This window comes from Canis lupus, chromosome 13 (genome assembly GCF_048164855.1).
Source record: "Canis lupus baileyi chromosome 13, mCanLup2.hap1, whole genome shotgun sequence".
NCBI classification, from domain to species: Eukaryota; Metazoa; Chordata; class Mammalia; order Carnivora; family Canidae; genus Canis; species Canis lupus.
In genome coordinates, this window is record NC_132850.1 from 52,728,451 (window position 1) to 52,754,207 (window position 25,757).

A 25,757-nucleotide genomic window follows, 5' to 3' on the forward strand; every position below is an offset into this window, starting at 1 on the left:
TGATCAATGTATCTGTTGCAAATCAGTCTCAGCACTTGTGGTTCCCCTGAGATGAATGGTTCCAGCTGAGGGGGCAGGTGTCAGAGCAGCGCCTCTGCCTCCGGGGGTTGGCTCAGACCCCCAGACTCTTCCGGAGTGCTCCTAACCCCCGCCCTGGACTCTGTATCGGATTAGACTCTCGCTGGCCAGGTTGTGAAGGTCGGCCTTGCAGGACAAGGCCGTGTCATTGGTGGAGAGCATTCCCTTGGAGGTCTTTGATCCCGAGACTTGAGAAAGTACATCTTTTCTTTTCCAAAACGGGGGTGGAGTTGGGGGGGGATTCACAGTGATTAGGATGCTGGGCAATAACATTGTTTTCCTCTTTCTGTACTTGATCTTTTGACCTCCTGTTTCTGAAACCAGACCTCTTGTTTTTTTGTAGCAGTTTCATTGATTGGAGTGCGACCTGTGAAGGCCCGTTCCCCAGTGTGTACTGTCCATTGGAACTGAACGATTATAATGCCTTTCCGGAAGGTAAAAGCTATTCGAGCAATCCCAGTGCCATTCTTTTACTCTCATGAAAGTCAAAGCAGGAAGTCTGTGGACCTGAGGCATGAACTGCAGAAGAACGTACCTTGTAAAAGACAACTTGGATATAATTGACACAGAACATTAGTTTCAGGTGCAGGGCATAACACGGGACGGGACGTGATGGCTCCAGTAAGTCTAGTTACCAGCCATCCCCGTACATTGTTACGGGTGTTCTCTCTTTTGAGGGAACCTTTTAACATCTCTTAGCAAGGTACAAAACAAGAACACAACTGTTCTTGATGATGATGATGCTGTTAACTCTGCCCCCCAGGACTGCACATGCTGTCTCCAGGCTTGATTCGTCTTACCACAGGGAGCTTATAGCTCTCGAGCAGCTTCACCCAATTTGCATACACCCCATTTCCCTCCACCCGACCCCTGCCTCTGACGACCACCTGTCTGTTCTCTGTATACATGGGCTTGGTTTTTTGTTGTCCTTTGTTTGTTTGTTAAGGATGTGCCTTTAAAAACAAAACAGATGAACACAGAGGAAGGGAAGGAAAAATAAGACAAAAATCAGGGAGACAAACCATAAGAGACTCCTAACCATAGACTGAGGGTTGCTGGAGGGGAGGTGGGTGGGGGATGACTGAGTGATGGGCATGAAGGAGGGCAGGTGATGGAATGAGCAACTGATGAATCACTAAATTCCACCTCTGAAGCTAATAATAAATGTTAATTAAATTGAAATCTTTTTTAAAAAAAGATTGCACCTTTAACGAGAACCTGTGAGAGTGGTTCCCGTTGTGCGTGCCCGCCGCGGATAATCGTTCGTGGCCTCAAAAAGCCCTCTCCACCTGGCTGACGGGGGCCTTCTGCACATAACGCTCGCCTACGTAGTCCTTCACACGTGGTAGACCCGGGTCACTTGGATGTCTGTGGCCCTAAGATCCTAGATTATCCTGGGAGGCCGAGGCGTTAGGTGTTTGCTATGCTTGTTAGGGCAGCCAAGTCCCCGTGAAGCTTGCCCCTACCGGGACCTGACTGCTGCCTGGGGCCGTGTCACGGAAGGACAGTCGCAGCAGAGCTGGGAGGGGAAATAGCGGACGCCTGGGCGCAGGCAGTGGTAAGGACGGCGGTAGGAGCTGCGAGGTGTCTGACAGGCCGCAGGGTGTTCTTACCCATTCCAGTCTGATCCTGATCCTGATTTTTCGCACTGGGCTCCCTTCCGGAGGCAGATGCCAGGGGTCTAAGCAGATGTACTTAAGGGGACTTGGGCCACGCCTTGCTCCGCGCCAGCCACAGGGGGGTGCTGTGGTGACTTTCTCCTGGCCTTGCGAGGCTGTGTCTATTACAGGGCACCCAGATGTCCCGCGGATGACACCCCCCCAACTATTGTCAGATAGTAGCCTCTCACTATGTCACAGTGTCACTCCTTCACCTCAGCTCATCTCCGCTCATCTCCTCACTGAGGCCGTTTATTACCTCCCAGGATCACAAGATATTTTGAGAGAGAAATAAAAAGAGGGCGGGTTCGCATAACTTCTATTATAGTATGTTATGATTTCTCCATTTTATGAGTCCTTTATAATTAATCATAAATTTATAAATTAAACTTCATTTCTAACTTACAAATTAAACTTCAGCTTGATTTATACGTGAAACTTGAGCACAGGTGTTTACACATAGGAAGGAAACCTAACGTACGTAGGGTTCACTAGTAGCCGCGGCTTCAGGCATCCACTGGGGGTCTTGGGACATATCTCCCGTGGACAAGGCAGGGGACAGCTGTACCTTCCTACTTAGCTAAGAAGTGCTGGTTTCCTATTGCTTTTGTCAGTCCACGTGGAATGTGTGCAGGAAGCTGAGGTGGGCGTGACGGGTAATAAAGGCAAACGTTGAGGACTGCTAAGAATCTGGACACAATTGGAATCTATAGTAGTGCTTATTGGAAAGCTTCCCATCAAATTGTCAAATACAGAAAAGTCAAGGCCAGAGGAAGACCTTCGTCACTGAGGGCTTCCCAGATAGTGTGCCTGATAAATAGTTTTAACCTTGAGAACAACAGCGTAACGGCCCGCCTGGTCCCCACGGGGTGAGCGTGTACACCTGTCTTTAACTCGTCGGTATAGTTTAAGCCTTGAAAGCTTTGGGCCTGTGAGTGAGAATTCAGGTCTCGCCCGCCATAAAAATGTTTACCTATGTTGTTGTTTTCCCTTCTTTGTAGAAAACATGAATTACCCCAATGGCTTCCCTTGTCCTGCCGAAATTCAGACAGACTTTTTGGATCACACCTCTCCATCTACCTGGAGCCCCCCACCCAACATGCCTACTGCCTGGGGACATGCCGGTCTCCTCAATTCTCCGGTCAGTGACCTCGGGCAGCTCTGAGTTCTTTCTGGTGCTTGTTTCCTGGTCTCACTTAACTTGAGCGTTGGGTTCAGATCAGCCAAGGCCTGTTTCCTTGAGGTCTCAGAAGCCAGGCTAACCAGCCTCTGGGGGAACCTAACCCATAGTCAGACAGATGGGGGCTTGCAGACATTGGCAGGCTAGTCACCCTGAATGAGAGACGCCCCAGATGACACTGAGGAGCGATGGTGTGTAGATAAGATCGAATCTGGACCAGGAAACCTTCCGTGTTTATGTGGCCCTGCTGATCTTTTCATCTGTGCTCAGAGATGAACACGAGTCCCAGGAAGGTCGGTCAGTGGTCAGTGACTGGGTCCCCAGGGCTTCCTGCCTGTCAGCACCCTTCTGAGCCTGAAAGCCCCGCGCCTTCTCCCTCTCACATCCACTCAAGACACTTCTTACAGATCGAGGACGTTTGGCCTAGGGGTCCTTCCTTGGGTTGAAAATGAGTTTATCCAGCTAGGTGAGGATTTCACAACCCTCTGTTTGAGAAAAGTGGCATTGAGGCATCCCAGAGGGTTGAGAATAGTTTACTGACTTCCAGGTGACTTGAATTGGCATCACTGTGGTGTCCACTGGTATGCATTCAACCTTGATGTTGCCTTTCCAAGAAGGTTTCTGGTTTGGTTTGTTTTTGTTTTTGTTTTTGAAGGCTTCTGTTTTTTAAAAAATTTTCTTTTTTTTCCCCTTCCTCATGTACACTTCAGCCCTACCTCACAAGCACCCGAAGCTTGTCTCCAATGTCTGGACTTTTTGGTTCCATCTGGGCCCCGCAAAGTGATGTATATGAAAATTGCTGCCCCATTAATCCTGCCACGGAACATTCAACTCACATGGAAAACCAGGCTGTCATGTGCAAGGAATACTACCCAGGGTTTAACCCGTTTCGTGCCTATATGAACCTGGACATATGGACTACCACGGCAAATAGGAATGCAAGCTTCCCACTATCCAGAGACTCGAGCTACTGTGGGAATGTGTGAAAAGGAATTTGATTTTTAAATAATGTGAATAAAGAGGTTTGTGTTTTCATTACTAGCATACTGGTTGTTGAGATAGAGTATGACATTGGTGGATATTTTGGCACTTTTATATGAAAATAAATTTTTTTAATGAAATCTGGGTGCTCTATTTTTTTTTAACCCACTATAAATCATTGGTAGAAGCTTAAGCATCCCTATGTCATAACTTCATAACTTGTGTATCAGCCTCACTAAATGCTTTAAATTGGAACAAGGGGAATTTCTAAGAAGGTAAGAGTTGAGAAGGAAGTGGCTGCTCTGGTTCTCCTCCTTGGGCATCAGACTCCCTTCCTCCCCCCATCCCCCAGGAACTTTGGAAATGACCTTTTTCTGGCGACATTGCCAGAAATTCTGATTGAACTGCCCCTTGGCTCAGGCAGGCAGGGTTTTGCTTCAAGCTCTGTGTTGATGGTGCGGTGCAGCCAGTGTTGAGAGCTGCTGGCCGGGAACCCTGCTGAGCAGCTTGCCCACTTGCCTGGATGGAGCCTGCTCAGGGTGGAGGGTGGCTCTTTCCCGTCCTGGTGGCCACAGCTGTTGGGTGAAGCAGAGAGCCTAGAGCTCTTCTGCTGGTTCGGGAGAGCCGGAGTGTTCCTGCCCCCATTGTGCCAGTGTGAGGGCAACAAGGGCAGCGGGGACGTTCTGGTAAGTGTTGGTCTCCCCCTGAGCGGGCAGGCTTACTCCAAGTATAAAAACTCAGGGGAGTTTGGTAGCCGAAGCATGTTTGCCAGACCGGTCTGTATCTGCTTGTCAGTGGTTTTAGAGATCCCTGATGGTGGAATTATCTGTGTGCATGTGTAAACTTGGGAACATTTTTAACTTTTAATAAAAGTGTCATAGTTTTACATTTTGTCTTGTCTTTATTGGAAATTCAGTAGGAGAGAGGTTTGAGTGGAGTGCTGGGTATGCCTGCTGCGAATTTCCCTTTGCCATGGCTGTCGGGGGGCCTGGGACGAGGAGGGCAGGTGTACCGTAATCCTGGGACCGCCTTTCTGTAAGGAGTGCCTCCAAGCATGCACAGTTGCTAGAAACTGCTCAGGTTGCCCCAGTTAGGCTCCTTCACCATGTTAGAAACCTGGGTGGCTCAGTGGTTGAGCATCTGCCTCGGCCCAGGGCATGATCCCCCTTCCGATGCCACCAAATCATAATTTTAGAGACTCTATGTCCCAGTGGACTCTCCCCCTCATGCACCAGAGAAGGTTTGGTACTTCCTCCTTTATGTCTACCTCGCCAGCCTCCCTCCTGACTTGGCCCTTTTCCCTCTACTCACATCTGCAGATTTCTACTTACACTTTTATTTCAGGGCTTTATTCCCTAGCCTGTTCTCACCCTTTCCTTGCCTATCCAGAAGGATGCTGTGTCTAGCATCTTGCTGTAAATATTGAACAGTGATTCTGTGTAAATAGCTGTGGCCATGCCCATGATGAAGAGCAAGCCTTCCAGGTCAGCACATTGAAGATCAGTTTGCTCATCGAAAAAAAAAAAAACAAAACAAAAAAAATGGGATCGAGTTCTGCATCGGGCTCCCTGCATGGAGCCTGCTTCTCCCTCTGCCTGTGTCTCTGCCTCTCTCTGTTTTTCTCTCATGAATAAGTAAATAAAATCTTAAAAAAAAAAAAAAAAATCCTGATTTGGGTAAAGCAGACCTCCCGCCCCCAGTGTTGTGAGTCATGTTGAAATAGTTTAGGTCTAGGTATATACCCTGAAGAATTGAAAGCAGGGATTTCAATGTTTGCACACCCATGTTCATAGCATCATCATTCAGAATAGCTCAAAGGTGAGAACAACCTAGTTGCCCACTGACAGATGAATGGATAATCAAAACGTGGTTCTACATAGAATGGGATATTTAGCCTCAAAAAGGAAGACATTTCTGACCTATGCAACAACACGGAGGGCCCATGAAAACCTGATGCTAAGTGAACTAATAGGCCAGTCAAAGGACAGTTACCATATGATGCTACAGGTATGAGGTACCTCGAAGAGTCCCCGGGAGGGAGGTGGGGCGTGTCTAACGTGTACGGTTTTCGTTGGGGAGGATGAAAGTGTTCTGGGATGGATGGTGGTGATGGTTGCACAGCAGTGTGAATGGACTTCGTGCCGCTGACCTGCACACTTCAAAATGATGAAAATGGGAAGTTTTGCATTACGTATATTTTTTACCACACACAAAAATTATTTAGGTTAGCATAAAAGCCCCCAAAGTGCTCAGAATCAAATTTAAAACTCGCAATGGAGAGAGTGTGAGGTGCTAGATGTAGATTCTGTTGAGTAGGATTGTTGATTTTTCCACTTTCATTGATCCCCCAATTTTCCATCAGGAAAACATGAGAAGCCAAAGTTAAGTTTTTATTCCACTGTGTAAAAAAAAAGAAAGTAAAACTCTTCACTTTGACTAGAAGATGATCTTTAGCCCTAGGACTAAAATCAATGGCTGTGTGGTATGTGAGCAGATGTGTGAGATGCCAACTTTGGGTTGTGTTCCTAGTGGAAGGAGTGTGGCTGTCTCTTCCGTTTTCCTCCCACTGGCATTGTGGCCTGGACTCCTGACTCCGCTAAGGGTCCGTGTGAGGGCATCAGACCTGATACAGCCTTCCGCACTTGCCCAGCTCGCTGTCGTCTCCAGTGCCTAGCGTGGTAGCTGATACATAGTGGGGAGGGTAAGGATGCGAGGCGCTGGGGCTACAATTATCTGGCAATTGAAGGGAGTCTTCATTAATTTTTTTTTTAATTTTTATTTATTTATGATAGTCACACACAGAGAGAGAGAGGCAGAGACACAGGCAGAGGGAGAAGCAGGCTCCATGCACCGGGAGCCCGACGTGGGATTCGATTCCGGGTCTCCAGGATCACACCCTGGGCCAAAGGCAGGCGCTAAACCCCTGTGCCACCCAGGGATCCCGGGAGTCTTCATTATTAGAGAATACTCCAGATCTTCTGTGGTTGGGAGACAAGAAAAGGGCCACCAGCAAGGCAGCAGAGGGAGGGGAAAAATGTCACCACAATTCTTTACATATGAGTAACTTGAGACGTCAGCCTCTGTGCATGGAGCTCGTCATGACCACTGTTGTCACTGTTGGATTGACACTGTTGGACTGTTGTCACGATGGATTACAGTAACACGGGAAAATCTGAGAATCACTGGAGTAAAGGAGATAGAGGAGAACACTCATCCTGCCTTCCAGGACCTTCGAGTTGAATGGAGAATTCATGCTCTTTGGGACCAGATTTCCTGGGGTCTAACTCCTAGGAATCGAGTCCTACAAAAAATAGTAAGATCTTTAGTAAAAATTTTAAAAAGTAATTTTTTAAAAAGTTTAAAAAATAGTAAAAAAAAACAGATACTACTTTTCTCTTGCTGCCATCGAAAATTCCCACAAACTTAGTGGCTTAAAACATCACAAATTTATGATCTTACAGGCTTGTGGGTCAGAAATCCAACACAAGTCTCACCGGGCTAAAATCATGTCACAGTATTTACTCCCGTGCAGAAGCACTGGGGGGGATCGGCCTTCACCTTTGCTTCCCCCAAGGAAGCTTCTCGAGGCCACCGTGTTCCTCCACTCGTGGTCCCCTTTCTCCATCTTCAAAGCCAGCAGCGGAGCATTGGGCTGGTAACTGCTCCCACTGTCACATCTTTTCAGATGATCTCAGGTGAGAAAGGTTCTCCTAGTCTGCGAACCCATGTGACTAGATTGGGCCACCCAGAGATTCTCCCATCTCAAGGTCCTTCTTTTATCCCGTCTTCAAAATCCTTTTTGTCGTTTGTACAGGTTCCAGGGTTTAGGGTGTGGACTCCTTTGGTGCAGAGTCATTTTTCTGCCTACCACAGATGATGTGTGAGCATGTTCACTACAGAGCTTAGAACAGTGATGAGGGGATCCCTGGGTGGCTCAGCCGTTTAGCGCCTGCCTTCGGCCCAGGGTGTGATCTTGGAGTCCCAGGATCGAGTCCCATGTCGGGCTCCCTGCATGGAGCCTGCTTCTCCCTCTGCCTGTGTCTCTGCCTCTCTGTATGTGTGTGTGTGTGTGTGTCTCATGAATAAATAAAATCTTAAAAAAAATAACAGTGATGAGTTAAAAACAAATGTCCTATAAGAGGAATGTTTAAGTTCTAGTACATACAGATGTTCGAATTCTGGGAAGCCTCTAAAAATTGCAATACAATGATCTAGGCAGTGAAAGAAGTAGGATACAAGGTTATACACAGCATGAACATGGATAGTTGTTTACATATAAATATGGATATTTTATATGGCACGAATTTGATAGGTGTATATAGCAGATCATGGTGTTGGAGGGAGTGATGTGCCATCTGGTGGGTGGGGTTGCAAGTGATTTTTATTTTCTTTTTTGTGTCTTTTTTTTTTCCTATGGTCTATTACAAGTGTGTATCACTATTACTCTGTCTCCTCCCAAATTTTTAATTAAATCTGAAGGGAAAACATTTTTTTTTAACAATGGGGAAAAGTAAGCATGTTAAAAAAACAAGTACTAAAGTCCTAATAAAAGTTACATCATATGCTATAAAGGGACGTAGTTTTAAGGCAAAGGCAAAGTGTAGCTTTCACTAAGCATTCCCTAATAAAAATCCTATAAAATGAGGTATGTGGTAATTACGTGGGTTAGGATTAAAGGCGCATCAGGATGTTTTTAAATACTGGTATAGCCAGCATGCAAAATGCAAGGCAATCTAATTATGGTTAATCGAAATACTAGACAAGCATTATAAAAGTCGCCTTAAAAATGCGACTTTGTTAAAATGCAGGTAACATTTATGCCAACTCAAATCAACATTTCAAAATAGTAATTTCTGGGCGGCCCGGGTGGCTCAGCGGTTAGCGCCGCCTGCAGCCCCAGGGCCTGATCCTGGGGTCCCGGGATCGAGTCCCGCGTCGGGCTCCCTGCGTGGCGCCTGCTTCTCCCTCTGCCTGTGTCTCTGCTTCTCTCTCTCTCTTTCTCTCTCTGTCTCTCTCTCTCATGAATGAATAAAATCTTAAAGAAAAAAGGAAACCCGTGCCGCCCCCGTGGTGGCCAGCACCCCCTCCCCCTCCCCGGGGCGGACGCGGCTCCACACCCAGCGAGCGCGGGTGCGCGGTTCCCTGCGGCAGCAGCCCGGCCGGCGCTCGGGGCCCTGAGGGGCCGCGGGGGGACCTCGACGCTGGGGTGACAGGGCGCGGGGACCGCCGGGGGCCGACCGTCCAGCCGCGGCAGGGAGGCAGCCTGGGCCGGAGGCGGGAAGCCGCCCCTGAGGAGGAGGGCGAGGCCCGGGACAGTCAGCGGGGATCTGAGAGGCCGCGGGGGGATCTGAGAGGCCGCGGGGGGATCTGAGAAGTCGCGGGGGGATATGAGAGGCCGCGGGGGGATCTGAGAGGGGCAGGGGGATCTGAGAGGCCGCAGAGGGATCTGAGAGGGGCAGGGGGATCTGAGAGGGGCAGGGGGATCTGAGAGGGGCAGGGGGATCTGAGAGGCCGCAGAGGGATCTGAGAGGCCGCGGGGGGATCTGAGAGGGGCAGGGGGATCTGAGAGGCCGTGGGGGGATCTGAGAGGCCGCGGGGGGGATCTGAGAGGCCGCGGGGGATCTGAGAGGCCGCAGGGGATCTGAGAGGCCGCAGAGGGATCTGAGAGGGGCAGGGGGATCTGAGACTGAGAGGCCGCGGGGGGATCTGAGAGGGGCAGGGGGATCTGAGAGGCCGCAGAGGGATCTGAGAGGGGCAGGGGGATCTGAGAGGGGCAGGGGGATCTGAGAGGGGCAGGGGGATCTGAGAGGGGCAGGGGGATCTGAGAGGGGCAGGGGGATCTGAGAGGCCGCAGAGGGATCTGAGAGGCCGCGGGGGGATCTGAGAGGGGCAGGGGGATCTGAGAGGCCGTGGGGGGATCTGAGAGGCCGCGGGGGGGATCTGAGAGGCCGCGGGGGATCTGAGAGGCCGCAGGGGATCTGAGAGGCCGCAGAGGGATCTGAGAGGGGCAGGGGGATCTGAGAGGCCGCGGGGGGATCTGAGAGGGGCAGGGGGATCTGAGAGGCCGCAGAGGGATCTGAGAGGCCTTGGGGGGATCTGAGAGGTGCTGGGGGATCTGAGAGGCCGCGGGGGATCTGAGAGGCGTGGAGCGATCTGAGAGGCGGCAAGAGATCTGAGTCGCGGCAGAGGGATCTCAGAGGTGGGGGGATGGGAGAGGCGGCAGAGGGATCTGAGAGGTGCTGGGGGTTCCGAGAGGCCGTAGGGGGATCTGAGCGGCTGCAGAGGGATGTGAGTGGCGATGGGGGATCTGAGAGGCGTCGAGCGATCTGAGAGGCGGCAAGAGATCTGAGACGGGGCAGAGGGATCTGGGAGGTGGCAGGGACGGCAGGGGCATCTCAGAGGCGGCTGCCGGGCAGGCCGGGGCTTGGCGCTGGGGACCTGCTGCACCGTGGCACCCGCAGGCCGTACTCTACCCAGCCAGAAATTGGCTTTTTTTTTTCTTTAAGATTTTATTTATTCCCGAGAGATGCACAGAGACAGCAGAGGCACAGGCAGAGGGAGACGCAGGCTCCTCGCGGGGAGCCCCACACGGGACTCGATCGGGGTCCCCGAGGTCACGCCCTGGGCCCAAGGCAGACGCTCTCCCCTGAGCCCCCCCAGGCGTCCGGGCAGAAGTACCTTTATTGTTTGTCCTTTCTGTAGAAAATATGGATAACCGACAGGAAAAAAAAAAAAAGAAAAAGACAATCATTCTAATCCGACCACCCATCCAGATCCAGAAGCGCTGACCGGTTCCGGGCGCTCCTCCGAGCTGGTCCCGCGAGCGCGCGTTTAGGAAAAGGCCGATATGCGTCGTCCCGTGTGGCCTGGCGTCCTGAGCATCGAGCGGCAGGGCCCGGCCTTCCCCTTCCGAGGGCCCCGCCCGCGGGGCTCTGTCCGCCCGTCGGGCCGGCTTGATAGGCCTCAGCCTGGAGGCCGCCCTCCTCCCACTTGGTCACTACATCACTCATTTGTTCGACACATTTTTCTGAGGGGGCACTTGATGGGAGGAGCACTGGGCACTGGCTGTTCTATGTTGGCAAATCGAATTCAAACTTTTAAAAAATGTAAAAAAAAAAAAAACAAAAAAAAAACCCCACGCCAATAAAACCCCCCACAGATTTTTACTTCATGAGTCCCCGCAGGCTCTGCAGGTGGCCTGTGACCTGGCCGGGGCTCATTCAATGCAGTGCAGCACCTGTCACTGCCAGGTTTGGGTTTTTGCTCTGGGCCTACGGGAGTGAAGGACACAGGCGTGACCCCTTCGGCCTTGGGGCCAGCGCTCCAGAGGAGGCCACAGTACACCCATGCATTAGCTATTTATGTCACCTGGCAAATCACCCCAGAATTTAGTGACTTAAAATGACAACACTTACTACCTCCCAGTTTCTGTGGGTCAGGAATCCAGGAAGGCCTTACTTGGGGCTTCTGCCCCAAAGAGGGGGTTGACTGGGCCTGAAGCCGCCTTAAGGCTCCGCTGAGGGCCTCTGTGCTTCCGAGCTCATGCGTGTGGCTTCTTACTGGTTGTCGGCCACAGGCTGCCTCAGTTTTTGGCTGCATCCGCCTCTCCATTTGGGCAGCTTCATCAGCGTGAGCAAGGAGAGAGAGAGGGAGAACTTACGGTCTTTGAGAACATTAGCTCACAAGTGGCGGCCCATCGTTTCGCCATATTCCACTGGCTAGAAGCAGGTCCCTAAGTCCTGCTCACACGCGGGGGACGGATGACACACAGACTCGAATATCAGCAAACGGGGATTTGGGAAAGCCATTTTAGAAGGCCGCCAACCATAGTCATCAATAAATAAGGCAATTCCAGATCATGTTCAGACCGGGAAGGAAGTCAAATAGGGAGGAGGCTTGGAGCCCCTGGAGCCCTGGGGAGGTCCTCCTGTGTGAGTGGTCAAGGGAGACCTCGGGAAGAGGCACCAGGCAAGCAGAGACCGAATGACCAGACCCCATCTGAGGGCAGCCCGGGTGGCTCAGCAGTTTAGTGCCACCTTCAGCCCAGGGTGTGATCCTGGAGACCTGGGATCGAGTCCCACGTTGGGCTCCCTGCATGGAGCCTGCTTCTCCCTCTGCCTCTGTCTCTGCCTCTCTTTCTCTGTGTCTCTCGTGAATAAATAAAATCTTAAAAAAATAAAAAAGAAAGAAAGAGCCCATCTGAGGATATGCTTTCCAGATAGAGGGAACAGAAAATGCAAAGTGAGAGGATGGGCTCTGGGTCAGGGGAGGCCAGTGACATGGAGCCACGTAAGGTGAGAGCCTTATAACAAACCCAAGAGGTAAATAGAATCTGCATTTTAAGATAATGAATAACTTCTCTAAGATCGCACAGCTTGGAGGTCACATAGCACACCCATGGGTTTGAGATTGTGCCTACCTGATGCTAAAATCCATGTTTTTGCCACACCAGTACCTTGTGGTTCATTGCAGAATCCACTAGAGAGGATGATGGAGGGTAATCAGCACCCCAGTGGCCCGGACAGGACACCAAAATAGTCCCGAGGAAGCTGGGGTAGTAGGTCATGGTAAAGGGAAAACCTGGCCAGCAAGCTCTTTAATGTGGCATGAAACCCAGGTTGAGCAGCAGCCCTGAGTCACCTGAGACTCAGCTGCTGCGTCTTTTGTAGCTAAGTGAATAAACGGAGTTTTGCAAATAACCCCACCTCGTTGCTAAAATCCAATGTTTACATACTGTTGCTTTGTTTCCTTCTGTTTTTCTCCAGTCATTCCTGTGAGAGAGCTGGCCCAACGTGCAGGTGCAATCCGGGCATCTTCAAGCTGGGAGAGGTGGAGGCTGGTTTGGACCAGTCCTCAGCCACCAGGCAGGACCTCGGGCCCAGGGCAGGGCTCCATGCTCCCTCAGACATCTTTCCCACTGGGCCTTCTGCTTGGGCACAGCTCTTGATAACTTGTGTCCCTTCCTGCATTACACCTCTCTCCCTCCCCCCACCAAGATGCTCAGTCCGGTGTCTGGCATGCAGAAGGTACTTCGTGAAAGTTCAACACCTGAATGACAGGACACCTACCTGTACACAGCAGACTGGGATGTGTGTGAAAACACTACAGCAGCGGAAGACAGAAGCTGAGCTGCAGCTATTATTTAACATTTATTTATTTAATTTATTATTTTTTAAAAGATGTGTTTATTTTTTTTAATTTTTTAATTTTTGTTTATTTATTTTAGAGAGCACAAGAGCTGAGGGAGGGGCAGAAAGGGAGGGAGAGAGAGAGAGAGAGAGAGAGAGAGAGAGAGAGAAAGGCAAACTTCCTGCTGAGCAGGGAGCCCAATGCAGGGCTTGATCTCATGACCCTGAGATCACGACCTGAGCCAAAATCAAGAGTTGGATGCCCAACCAACTAAGCCCCTCAGGGGCCCCTGGGTCGTAGCCATTTCTTTGCTTTGTTTGCTTTGCCATATCCAGATGACATAAACCAGGAAGTCAGTGACTCTATGTGTGACGAAACCCAGTGACTCAACCTGGGTTTTGTGCCGCATTAAAGAGCCTTGTCTCTAAGATATCCCCAGTGGGAACTGGCATCTCTCCTCAAGGCAGTGGCCCTCCACTTCTCCGTGAGATCTGACCCTACACACCCGCCCTCCTTTTTAACCTCTCCTATTGTAAATTCTCCCACCTGAGGTGGTCCTCTGCTCCCAGTTACTTCTCCTTTCCTGACTGCTCTCCTGGCCTCCCTATACCCTGGGAGTGAATGACAGTACGACTGGGCCCTAGGCCGCCTTCTCTCCCTCCTCAGAGAACTCCGCACTCAGCTGTAGTCTTCACTCTGTGCTGATGACCACATGTTCCAGATGTTTTGTTTTTAAAGATTTTATTTATTCATGAAAGACAGAGAGAGAGAGAGAGAGAGAGAGAGGCAGAGACACAGGCAGAGGGAGAAGCAGGCTCCATGCAGAGAGCCCGACGTGGGACTCAATCCCGGGACCCCAGGATCACGCCCTGGGCCGAAGGCGGCACTAAACCGCTGAGCCACCCGGGCTGCCCTGTTCCAGATGTTTGATCACAGGATGATGCAGCCTGAATTACTGAGTACCTGGAGCAAATTTCCCTGGAGACTTGCCTGGATCCACAGTGGGTTCTGTATGTTTGTTACAGCAGCATCACCTGTTCTGATTGATACACATTCCCACCTGCCATCAATCCTTTCCCATTTACACTATTATATATGTATGCATATACATATATATTTACTTTATATATACATATATATACTTAAGCATTTAAGATTACTTGACATATTGTATATTTATTTACTTGTTTGTAGAGGCCATCAGTGCCACTCATCAAATATTTTCACCTCTCTGCCTCTGGATATGTGGTAAGATTGTGGTTGGGTCAGGCCGTGTTCTAGAGTTTTCCTTATGCACAACAACTGGCCCCTTGAACTTATTCTGGGTCCTAGAATGTGGCAAATAGACCCTAAGCTGGTCTCCGTGATTTCTAAAACCTGGTGTTTATGCCTTTGTATAATAGCCTCCTGTCCAGGGTGAGGAGACCTGTGACTTACTTGTAACCCATAGAATACAGTGAAGGTGATGGGATGTCACTCTCATAATTATGTTACCTTGTATAAGACTGTATCTTGCTAGCAAACTAATTCTCTCTCTCTCTCTCTCTCTCTCTCTCTCTCTCTCTCTCCCTGTTGCTGTCTTTGAAGATGAAAGCTGTTCATGAAGTAAGTAGCCACGTTGGAGAAGCCCAAGTAGCAACAAACTGCAGGTGGCCTAGTCTAGGAGCCAACAATGACCCCAAGTAAGAAACTGAAACGCAGGAAATGAAATTGGTCAACCTCAACCTAAACCTAAAACATCAGGAAATGAATTTGGCCGAAACCATGAGGGTGCTTGGAATTGAATTTTTTCCCAGTTTAGCCTGTGATGAGAGCCCCAGTCAAAACCTGGACTTCATCTGGATGAGAGCCTGAGCAGACGACCCAGCGAAGCCACGTCTGCCATGGTGGCCTCCCTTTCTACCTGACAAACTTCACGAGGGTAGAGAGTTTGTTTTGTTCGCTTGTATTTCTCCAGCGTTGCTTAGCACATAGTGGGCATGCAATAAGTATTTACTGGATGAATGAATAAATGGGAAAGAAATTTGTTTTGCTTAACTTAAAAGAGAGATAGTTGCCCATAATAAATTCATTACATTTAAGTTGTACACATATTAAATGCATTATGTATACATATAACATGTATTGAAAGATCTGCAGCAGTTAAACTTTGCCATTATTATTATATAATAATATAATATATTATTATAATATATTGTATATTATAATTATAATAATTATAATTATATAATATATAAATATATAATATACTATATTATTATTGTTGAATTCCAAGTCTTATTATGCACAAAGCTCATATGATTCGATCCGTGGTAGAATGAACTTTATTCTAAAGCAAAATAAGGATCCTATAAAATGACTGTTTCTTAATCCATATAAATAAGACCAAATTTCCACTGGTTATGGGAAATTGGCTGTCAGTATTTTCACCAAACTTGGAGAACACGTCTGGAATAGTCTGACTTACAACATAGGCTATGTAGTGTACAAGAAGTCACTTAGTGGGATCCGGTGGTTTAAATACGAACCTCAAAATGCAAGGCATGAGGACAAGCCTCAGTTTGGCATAGAGCCATTTCTCACATGGACAACTTCATAAATGTACTCTAAATATTTATTATGTAATGACAGTTAAAATTCTCCTGAGCGATAGAAGAGATGAAGAGTCAGCCAGAAATCAAATATGTGGATGTTTGTGGTAAATGTTATATCGTGAAGCGGCCTCCATCTGCCAACTCTCAAGCTTCTGGACTCTTTTGGGTACAACTTGCATAGAATCATGGCCCCCCAAAGGTATCTACATCTTAATCCCTGCAACCTGTGAACATGCCACGGTAGAGGGCAAAGAGGGACTGAGGTTGCCCATGGAATTAAGGGTGTCTTTCAGCTGGCTCTGAGATGGGGAGATTATTCTGGATTATCTGGGTAGGCCCAATGTCACCACAAGTGTCCTTGTGGGTGAGAGAGGGGGCCCAGGAGTTAGAGTCCGAGACAGAGCTGGAGCTGCAACGCAGCCAGCTTTGAAGACAGAGGAGGAAGGCGCAAAACTGACCCGTCCTGTTTCCCTGGACGCTGCTAGAACACAGGCGGCCACGGGCCCGGAGAGCAAGGGCAGCCTCTCACGGCCTGAGCCCAGATTGCCACAGGGCAAGGTTAGGAGGGCCAGGTGGCACCTGCACACAGGAGCGCGTGTGACGGGAGCCGAACCCTGACGCTAGGGAACGCAAATCACTCAAGCTGGGCTGCAAGCAGGCCTGCCCTCTGCTCCCGAGGGAGGCACCTGATCCGCCCAAGCTGAGAAGCGGAGTCATAGCACGAGAGCAATGGCTCTAGTGTACAGGCCACTTTTTACCTCTACCCTCTACTGTAACCTTTCTTATTTATTTTTTTTAAGGATTTTATTGACTAAATTTGAGAGAGAGAGAGAGAGAGAGAGAGGGAGAGAGAGAACAAGCAGGGGGAGCAGCAGAGGGAGAAGGAGAAGCAGAGTCCTGGCTGAGCCGGGAGCCTGACTGGGATCATGACCTGAGCCAAAGGCAGACTCTTGGTTGAGTGAGCCACCCCGGCGCCCCTCGTCTAACCTTTTAACAACCCCTTAAAGAGGTAACATTCCCAAGAACCTGAGGCCCTGAAACCCTGAATGACACACTCGAGACCACCCACCCAGTAAGGGCCGCCCCCCCCCCCCCATGTTTCCTGTGGCTTCCCATTCTCATGCTATCGGTCAATGGTCCATTTGAGCAGCTCCTCACCTTTGAGGGTATGAAAGTCTTATAAAAGAGTAGATTGTTATTCAGGCTCTCCCCCTGGTGATCTGCAAACGGCAGATACTAAATTCAGCCAATAGAAAGAACATGGGCTGTGGGATTAGATGTGGGTGGTTCAAATCCTGACTATGCGTCCCTAAGGAGCCTCAGGCTACCCATCTGCAAAATGGGGTCATAATTCTTTCATAGGGATGCGAAGAGACTTGTGCCTCATGGGTCATGTCGTTCAGGCTGTCCCTCATGGAACTAGTTGCCCAGACTAGTGAGCTTCCCACAACTGTGAGCTTCTTGAGGAAGCCCACAGGGCCGTCGGCTTCTGGGCTGCTCCCCCCAGCAACTAGCACCATGCCTGACATAAAAAAAGACATGCTGAATAAACATTTGTTGACAGAGAAAGTCTGGCACCTCGTAGGTGCTTGATGGTTGTTGTCTCTTCCCACCTTCCCTTCACCAGCCCTGCCTTCTGGATCGGCTTCCCGGACGGAGGGCTGTGTGCCAGGCAAGGGGCGGTTTCAGCACTAAAGGAAGTCTGGGCTCTCCACGGTCACTGTCATCTCCTAGAACTGAAATTTCATTACGCAAGAGCAAATAATGCAGTCGTTCATGGACAGCCTGGCGCAGAACAGGCACCCGTCTCCGCTCCTGGCATAGCCGGCGCCGGCCCAGTTGTGCAAGTCTCTGAAGCTTGAAGCAGAGCGATTCTTCTTGTGTTTCTGTGAGCACCAGGGAAAACCCTCCTGGCAGAGCCATCCCTCATTCTTGGGAGAGAGAACAATGCCCCTTTCCTTCCCACGGCCAAGTCCCACGTCCTCTCCTGTGAGAGAGGGGACTCAGTCACCTAGGACGAGGCCTGTAGCCCTCCCCTGACACAGAGGCAAAATTGGCAAAATGCTTCCACAAATGCAGTTTCCACTAAGTGGGTTCCTCCCTCCCTCCTTTCTCTGTCGCCTCCGTTTTCCTGGACTCGATTCTCTACTTCTGGGGGGGCTCCCCCTTCTTCCCAGATACCTTCCCTTTCCTGTCCCAGCTGAACCGGCGTGAGCTGATGCTCTCTGCCTCCAAACTGGGCCTCTGCTCGTTCAACCAAGACTCTGGCCCTCAGGGAAACTGAGCTCATCCCCTCGCACTATGGAAACAATATTCACATCAAAATGGAAAGCCCAATAATATTAACATTTCTTTTCTTTTTTTTTTAAGGATTTTGTTTATTTATTCATGAGAGACACACAGAGAGAGGCAGAGACACAGGCCGAGGGAGAGGCAGGCTTCCTTCAAGGAGCCCGATGTGGAACTCGATCCCGGGACCCCAGGATCACACCCTGAGCCAAAGGCAGATGCCCAACCATCGAGCCACCCAGGTGCCCTAATATTTACATTTCACAGTGTACGTGCTTTTTATCAAAGAGGCTTATTAATCCAAGTGAACGCTGTCTATAGCACAGTTTCCATAGAGAATTGTCGGCCAGCCCTTTGGAGAGGAAGATGATGGGGATCGTCAGTGGTCTCCACTGGATCAGGTCTGTCCCCGCCCTCTGGGTATCATGCCTCAGTGGGCCAGAGACTAGACAGGTTTGGGAGCTGATTATTTGAACAGTACTCGTTTATCTGAAAACTTCCCCAACAATCCGCTTAAGATCAGAAACAAATGCTTTTTAGGAAAAACAGTGGAGAAAAAAAAATCTACCCAGAAGTCCACACCTATTCAGGTTGTTTAATTTCCTCTTTAAATTTTTGTTCTTTGCCAGCACAGCTTTGAAGCTGTGTCATTTCATGTCTAAAAGGTCCTTGGTTGGGGTAGTGGAAAGGGACATGGGGGGGGTTGGGGTGACTGGGTGACGGGCACTGAGGGGGGCACTTGGCAGGATGAGCACTGGGTGTTATGCTATATGTTGGCAAACTGAACTCCAATAAAAACAATTAAATTAAATTAAAAATAAATAAAATAAAAGTTCCTTGGTCGACCAACCTGCAATCCCCCCTCTTCTCGTTCCCCTCCTTACCTACTTTTGCCCAATGTTTTTGCCCGTATGTTGACAGACAGCTGTGTTTCTCCAGTTGCTTTTCCATGAAACAAAGATCTTTATTCATTTGACTCTCCCCACAGGGCAAGCCACATCTAGCACATACAGACGCAGGCATCACTCGCGTCCTGCCCAGGGCACCTTGCCTGGTGTCCACAACTTTGCTCACTGCACAGGGACCAGGCCTTGGTCAAGACGGCACAGTCAGCAAGAGGGCCCACCGTCTCCGAGGGCAGCTGCCACACTACACTGCCCTCCTGCTCTAGCTTCATGTTGTCAGAAATGTTTTAAAATCACTCTGAAATAATATTTCTCACAAAGGGCAAGAGCTGTAGCATCTGAACCTTCTAGAAGAGTGCCTGGACCGTTTGACAAATGAACAGTTAAGGTAGGACTCGACCCCACTGTACCCATAGCAAGCAGGTGTTCCTGCTGTTCCCTCCTTACCTGGCGATGCCATCATGAAGCTCAACAGGGTCTGGGGGTGGAGAGGTAGGGGCCGCTGGAATCAGAAAATCAAGGGGACCAGGACCAGAGGAAGCGACTCTGCGATATTCTTTTTCCCCAGGACAGACAGATGTTCTCATTATTTGCAGTTTGCTTCGATGGGCCGAACCTACAGCAAACTAGAGAGGACTAGGTTCTCATAGTTTAAGTCCTAGGGCCTGTCCTGAAATTCTGGGTGCTGTCTTCTGGGTAAGAACCGTCACCCCCACTTAACACACGTGAAAACTAGGTCGTGTGATCCATTCGGGCATAAAGCTAACTCGTGGAAGAGACAAAGCGCTGGCCCTCGACAGGCCATGTCCCCCTAATGCTGTGGAAGTGGGGCGCCACCGGGTGTGCCGAGCCCTGGAAATCAGGCTTTGGATCTCTGCTGCATGGGCCACGTTTGGGGGCTGCCCCGAGTCACTCCAGAAGCTGATTTATGGCAGAGACTCAGAGTGGGTCTCTGAGGGCCGGCGTCGCATATTTTTAAGAACTTGTTTATTTTTGTAGGAGAGAAAGTGAAAGGCTGCAGTGATAATGATGACAATAACGGCTAATAGTTACTGACCTCCTTCCGTAGGCCAAGCCTTCTGTGAGTATCTGTGACCTCGCACAGGACAGAAAATCACCTGGGATTTGAGAGTCCCTCTCTCAAGCCCTTATTCGATGATCATTGAACTTTCTTCTTGGGCTTTCAAGAGCAAATGACATCATTTTAGGCAATGTTTGTTCCGCTCAAGATGCTTACATGTGGCAATCATCCTTGAATTGTGCAATGCATTTGGGCCACATTTGGGTAAAGAAATCTCACAACAAAATGGGCACACGGACACACAGTGCATAAAAAATTCAGTTTTCTGTGATTTGAGTGTTCACTTCACAGTCCCACTGAATATGTGTAGCAAGATCATGCAGCACGGGGAGTGGTCTACGGAGAACTAGTGAAATGCACGGTGCGTGGGCTTTGAAACCAGTCACGTTGTGGCTCCAATCCCAGTTATGTTACTTAGCAAGTTCCTGAGCCCTTCTGAGTCTCCTTGAATTTAAAATACAGATAGTTGCATAAAATGCACCTGCCTCATTGACTTGCTATAGGAGTAAGCAAACACGCATAATGCAAGGAGCAGAGATCTTAGCACAAGCCAGGGTCTCAACAGGAGTTGAAACCTCCCACCCCTCCACCCCCACTGTGGATTCTACTTGCCAAACTTGACAGTGTTCCCTGACTTCTCCTTTCTTCAAGCTCTGTTCTGTGCCCTGATTTATAGTTCCTTATTTCCTGGTTATCTTGATTTGTTCATTTGCTTATTCAAAGTTTTTTATCGGGATCCTTGGGTGGCTCAGCGGTTTGGCACCTGCCTTTGGCCCAGGATGTGATCCTGGAGTCCCGGGATTGAGTCCCATGTCGAGCTTCCTGCCTGGAGCCTGCTTCTCCCTCTGCCTGTCTCTCTCTCCCTCTATCTGTGTCTTTCATGAGTAGATAAATAAAATCTTTTTTAATGGGTTTTATTTTATTTTTTTTTTAATTTTATTTATTTATTCATGAGAGACACAGAGAGAGAGAGAGAGGCAGAGACACAGGCAGAGGGAGAAGCAGGCTCCATGCAGAGAGCCCGATGTGGGACTCGATCCCAGTTCTCCAGGATCATGCCCTGGGCCGAAGGCGGTGCTAAACCACTGAGCCACTGGGGCTGCCTGATAAATAAAATATTTTTTAAAAAAGTTTTTCTTATCAAATACATAACATGTGCAGGTTTTACTGGGTAGCCCTTGAGGATACAATGATGAACTAAATTAAAAAAAAAATCCTTTTCCCGTCCTGGTGAGAGAGTCAGATGTTAATCACACAAATGGGTGGGTAGTTACAAAGTGAGATGAATGCTATGAAGGAAAGGAACACACACTTAGGCTTTGGTGTAACGGAAGTGAAGGTGAGTCGAGATCAGAAAGAGAAGTGAGAGTGTCTGTGGCAGGTGGTGATGGTACTAGCGGAGTTGGTGACAATCAATGGTGGAGTTGGTAGTGATGGTAAAGGGTGTGTGGTAAAGGACAGCATTCACAAAAGGAATATGCAAAGGATTTGTGGGGGTGGGGGGTGGAAACTCTGTGTGTCTGGAAATCTGAAAGACCAATGTGGCTGGCACATAGATGGTAAGGGGAAGCGGAGACAGACACCAGAAGTTTCAGCAGAAGCCATACCACAGACCCTGCAGGGAAGGCCATGCAGCCTCTCTGGATTAGGATCCTCATCCTAAGAACAATTTAGAAGTCAGAGAAGAATTTTTGATAGGAGAGTAGTGTGAAATGATTGGATTTTGCACTGTAAAAAGAACATTCTAGATCTGTACTATCCAATAATGGTAGCTACTAGCTACACACAGCTCTTAAACACTTGAAATGTTCGTCTTAGTTGAGATTTAATGTCCATGTAAGACATGCACTGGATTTCATAGTATGAAAAAAGACTGTACAATATCTCATTCATTTTAAATTATTGATTCCATAATGAAATGATATTTTGGGTGAAATAAAATGTAATTAAAATCAATCTTACCTGTGTCTTACTAACTTTTAAAAACATAGCTACTAGAAAATTTAAATTGACCCTTGTAGCTTGCATCCGTGGCTCCCACTCTATTTTCATTAAACGGAGTTGCTCTAGATGCAGTGTGACCAAGGGGGTCCAGAGAAGGTGGAGCGGATCTGGAGGTTGTTGCTGTAGTCCAGGCGAGAGGCAGGCAGCTGGAACCCGGATCGTGGGAGTGGCCGTAACAGGAGTTGGGTGGGTTCCCGGTAAAATCAGTAGAACAAAGTCCTGTCGCAGAAGCATCTGGATGAGTGGTTGGTGCCACGTGTTGGCATTAAGACCTCTAGAAGAGGACTGGCCCCAGCGAGAAATACCATAAGCTCCGCGGTGGCTGTGTTGAGAGATTGTACTCTGGGACACCCAAGTAAGACAAATGTCTCAATGAGGCTTGGATGACATGTCTGGGCAGGGGACTTACCTTTGAAAGGGGCACTGGCACGTGGATGGGCACGAATGAGGTTCCTTAGGAAGGGAGGAGCGCCCTCGCCAGTGACGAGGGGCCTGGGACCTAGACTTGGGATACGGGCTGGGGAAGGATAAGTGTGAAAAGGAGAGTTGAAGAGGAAAACTAAGTGTGTGTGGTCATGGAAGCAAAGGGGGAGAGAATGTTTTGATAAGTCAGGAGCGGTCAGTAATGCCTCTGCCAGGACAGGTCAGGCAACTCGAAAAGTAAAAAATACCGGGAGTTAGCAACCTGGTGGTCATTGGTAACACTTGCGAGGGCTGTTTGGGGTGATGGGGGTGGAAGCCGGGCTGGAGAAGAGTGCAGACTGGGGGGAGGTGAGGAAACAGGGCCAGAGAATATAGAGTTCTTTTCAGATTTTGGACTATGAAGGAGGGGAGAGAGAAAGAGAAGCTTGAGGGAGATGATCTTTTTGTTGTTTGTTTTGTAAATAACTGGAAGAGACTTGAGCAGGTGTAAATTTGGGTAGGAATGGTCTAGTTGAGGTGGAGTGGCAGGGAGGCCGAGGGGCAGAAGGGATAATAAGCAGCCGTGGCCCCTGAGGACGCAGGGAGGGATAATGTTCCCTACTGGACTGGACCAGAGGGGGCCGACCCACCTCGCTGGGGTAGGAGGGAGCAGGATGGGTGTGGATGGAAGTTCAGAAGGGGGAAGTGGAGGGGATTTCTTCAGATGGCTTTAACGTGCTCTGTGAAGAAGTAAAGTCATCCCTGAGAGGATATGAGGAGCCAACGATGGTCCGTGACGGGAGGCGTGCGCTGAAAGTGTCTAATGTGGTGGAGGGTGCAGGTGACTCAGGAGACACAGGAGAGAAATGGAGAAAGAATGCCTGCTATCCCCTAAGAAAGCAGGCAGGAGGGGACACTCAGGTTTGGGACTGTGTTCTATAGGAGAAACATGAGAAGACACAGTGGTAGCTCTAGAATTTCTATCTGGCAGAGCAATCTGACTCAGGGGACGGAGGGCTGGAAGCTTTTTGTGTAGTATTTTACAGGCTATCATAGTGAGAAAACACAAATTGCTCATACTGAAGAACAGGGAAGCCTTGTGGAGACTGGGGAGGAAGTAAAGCCCTGGTCTTCAACCCCGTGTTTGGTTAACACCAAACGAAGGTGTTACGAAGATTGTGAACAAGAGGGGCTGTGCCCGAGGCCTCCTGCTGGCACCCCACCCCAGCTGGCATGAACGTTCCCACTATCTGTTGGCCACACCCAGGTGGGTTTTTTCCCCCCTATTAAAAGAAGGAAGGAGCTCTTTCCTGGTGAATCCAGAAATTTCTGGGCCAAGTATGATTCTCCATATGGTACTGAGAGAATGGGAACCCCAGGGGCTGCTGACCCTTCCATCTGTGAACGCCAGCTTGCACCATATGTGTGTCTCAATCTGCCCCAAATGAGCAAGGAAGAGGAGGAAGGAGATGACAAATGGATTGGGGAAAGAGGAAGGAAATCAGTGAACTCTGAGCAAGATGCAGGAGGCCTCAGTTAGAGCTTGGACGACTGTATGGCCAAGGTCAGGGAGTGGCGGGGGTAGCGCAGAGGGGAAGCTTCTGGGAGGAGGAAGTAAAGGGACCCAGAGGCTTTGGGAACAATGAAGCCAGCTGGGTGGCTGCTGGAAGATCTTGGTAAGAAGTCGTTGAGCCTGTGTCAAAGTCTTCAACAAGTGACAGGAAGGGACCAGGCGCTCAGCAGATGGTGACAGACGCAGGAGGCCAGAGGTCAAATGGCGTGACAGGAGCTCAGAGCCCCAGAAACTGGTTTTCTTACAGAGGACTGGGGAGGGAACAGACCGCGATTCCCAGACGTGGCCGGGGAACAGGCCCACGAAACGACAGACTAGTCTCATCATCTGAACCGGGTTCAGCACAGATCTTTTCAGCGATCTGGGGGGGCTAGAACCGTAGCGTGGCAGATAATGCACACACGTGCACACATGTGCACACCCGCTTGGCTCTGTCCCTGTGACATGGGCAGGACACCCCTGAGCCGCTGAGTGTCCAACAGGGCACTGACTCTGGAGACAGGAGGGGAGGAGCGCAGTGAGCCTGGGCAGGAACGAAGGACTTGGGGGCGGGTTTGGGTTTTGTTTTTTTCTTTTCTCTTTTTTCTTTTCTTTTCTTTTCTTTCCTTTCCTTTTCTTTCTTTTCTTCCTTTCTTTTTCTTTTCTTTTCTTTTCTTTTTCTTTCTTTTTTTTTTTTAATGACTTTAATTTTATTAACGTTGGCTTTTTAAAATGTCCTTGAGAATTTTTGTCTGTGGAGAGAATTCAGAAATTTGCTTTGGCTTTGTGGTTAATACCTAGATTACTAAATTTACAACGTGAAAAACCTTGTCTTTCTTTAAGGTTTTAGGTTTGACCAGCTATTTATAAATCTACCAAAATTTATGTATCACTTTAAAAAAAAAAGATTTTATTTATTTGAGAGAAAGAGAGACAGAGAGAGCACAAGCCAGAGGGAGGGGCAGAGGGAGAGGGAGAGGCCGACTCTGCTGAGCAGGGAGCCAAACACGAGGCTCAATCCCAGGACCTGGGATCACGACCTGAGCTGAAGGCAGATGCTTAACTGACTGAGCCACCTAGGAGCCCCTATATATCACTTTATTTATTTATTTATTTAGACTTTTTTTTTTTTTTTTTAAATTCATGAGAGACACACAGAGAGAGGCAGAGGGAGAAGCAGGCTCCCTGCAGGGAGCCCGATGCGGGACTCTATCCCAGGACCCGGGGATCAGGACCTGAGCCCAAGGCAGATGCTCAACCGCTGAGCCACCCAGGCGTCCCTATATATCACTTTAAAAGAGACTTTGGCTTATGTTTGTCCTATTTACAAACATAGCTAATCTCTAAAATAGTTCAAGCTAATCAAAATAAATAAATAGAATAGCTCAAGATAGATTCATAAATGTAATATATTTCATCTCCTCTTTAAATGTCTCTGTTGACTTAACGAAACTTCCCTGAGTTCTTCAAGAACTCTTACATAACTAATACCCTTATGGCGAACTTTCAATCTTTCTTAAATGTTTCCATATATAACAAGTGATCAATCCGCGTTTCTACAAACAAAAATTTCAACTTAAAAATCACAAGTATAAATGAAGTATACATTTTATTTTTTACTGAGGTGTAATCGACATCCAACACGATATTAGTCTCAGGTACACAACACAGCAATTCCACACTCGGATCCATTGCAAAATGGTCACACAGTAAGTCTAGTTACCATGGAAAGTCACCTTACAAAGTTAATAAAGTATCGTTGACTATAATCCCCATGCTGTATCTTTACATCCTCATGGCTTACCTATTTTATAGCTGAAAGTTTGTATTTCTTAATCCATTTCAACCCTGCCTCCAGTCCTCCCTCTCCTGTGGCAACCACCAATCTGTTCTCTATATCTGAG

The 25,757-nt window shown here is 48.8% G+C and overlaps 1 protein-coding gene and 1 long non-coding RNA gene across 8 annotated transcripts in view; both read left to right on the forward strand.

Moving 5' to 3' along the window:
* The window catches only part of TMEM131L (transmembrane 131 like), a 161,007-nt gene extending 156,970 nt beyond the window's left edge, over window positions 1–4,037 (forward strand). For all 4 annotated transcript variants that reach the window (XM_072773704.1, XM_072773703.1, XM_072773705.1 and 1 more), the window contains 3 exons: window positions 422–513; window positions 2,738–2,877; window positions 3,627–4,037. In XM_072773704.1, coding sequence (XP_072629805.1) covers window positions 422–513; window positions 2,738–2,877; window positions 3,627–3,902 — 508 coding nt within the window. In that variant the 3' untranslated portion in view covers window positions 3,903–4,037. The remainder of the gene's footprint in view (window positions 1–421; window positions 514–2,737; window positions 2,878–3,626) is intronic.
* A 9,166-nt stretch (window positions 4,038–13,203) lies between these two features.
* On the forward strand, window positions 13,204–21,819 carry LOC140603109 (uncharacterized). Of its 4 annotated transcripts, none has more exons than XR_012006161.1 (5): window positions 13,204–15,819; window positions 17,248–17,508; window positions 17,991–18,177; window positions 18,898–19,202; window positions 19,814–21,819. It is a non-coding gene; the product is annotated as an uncharacterized lncRNA (long non-coding RNA). The 4 variants fall into 4 exon arrangements; XR_012006162.1 differs by having other exon boundaries at window positions 17,991–18,151; XR_012006160.1 differs by having other exon boundaries at window positions 17,991–19,202.
* The last annotated feature ends 3,938 nt before the right edge of the window (window positions 21,820–25,757 follow it).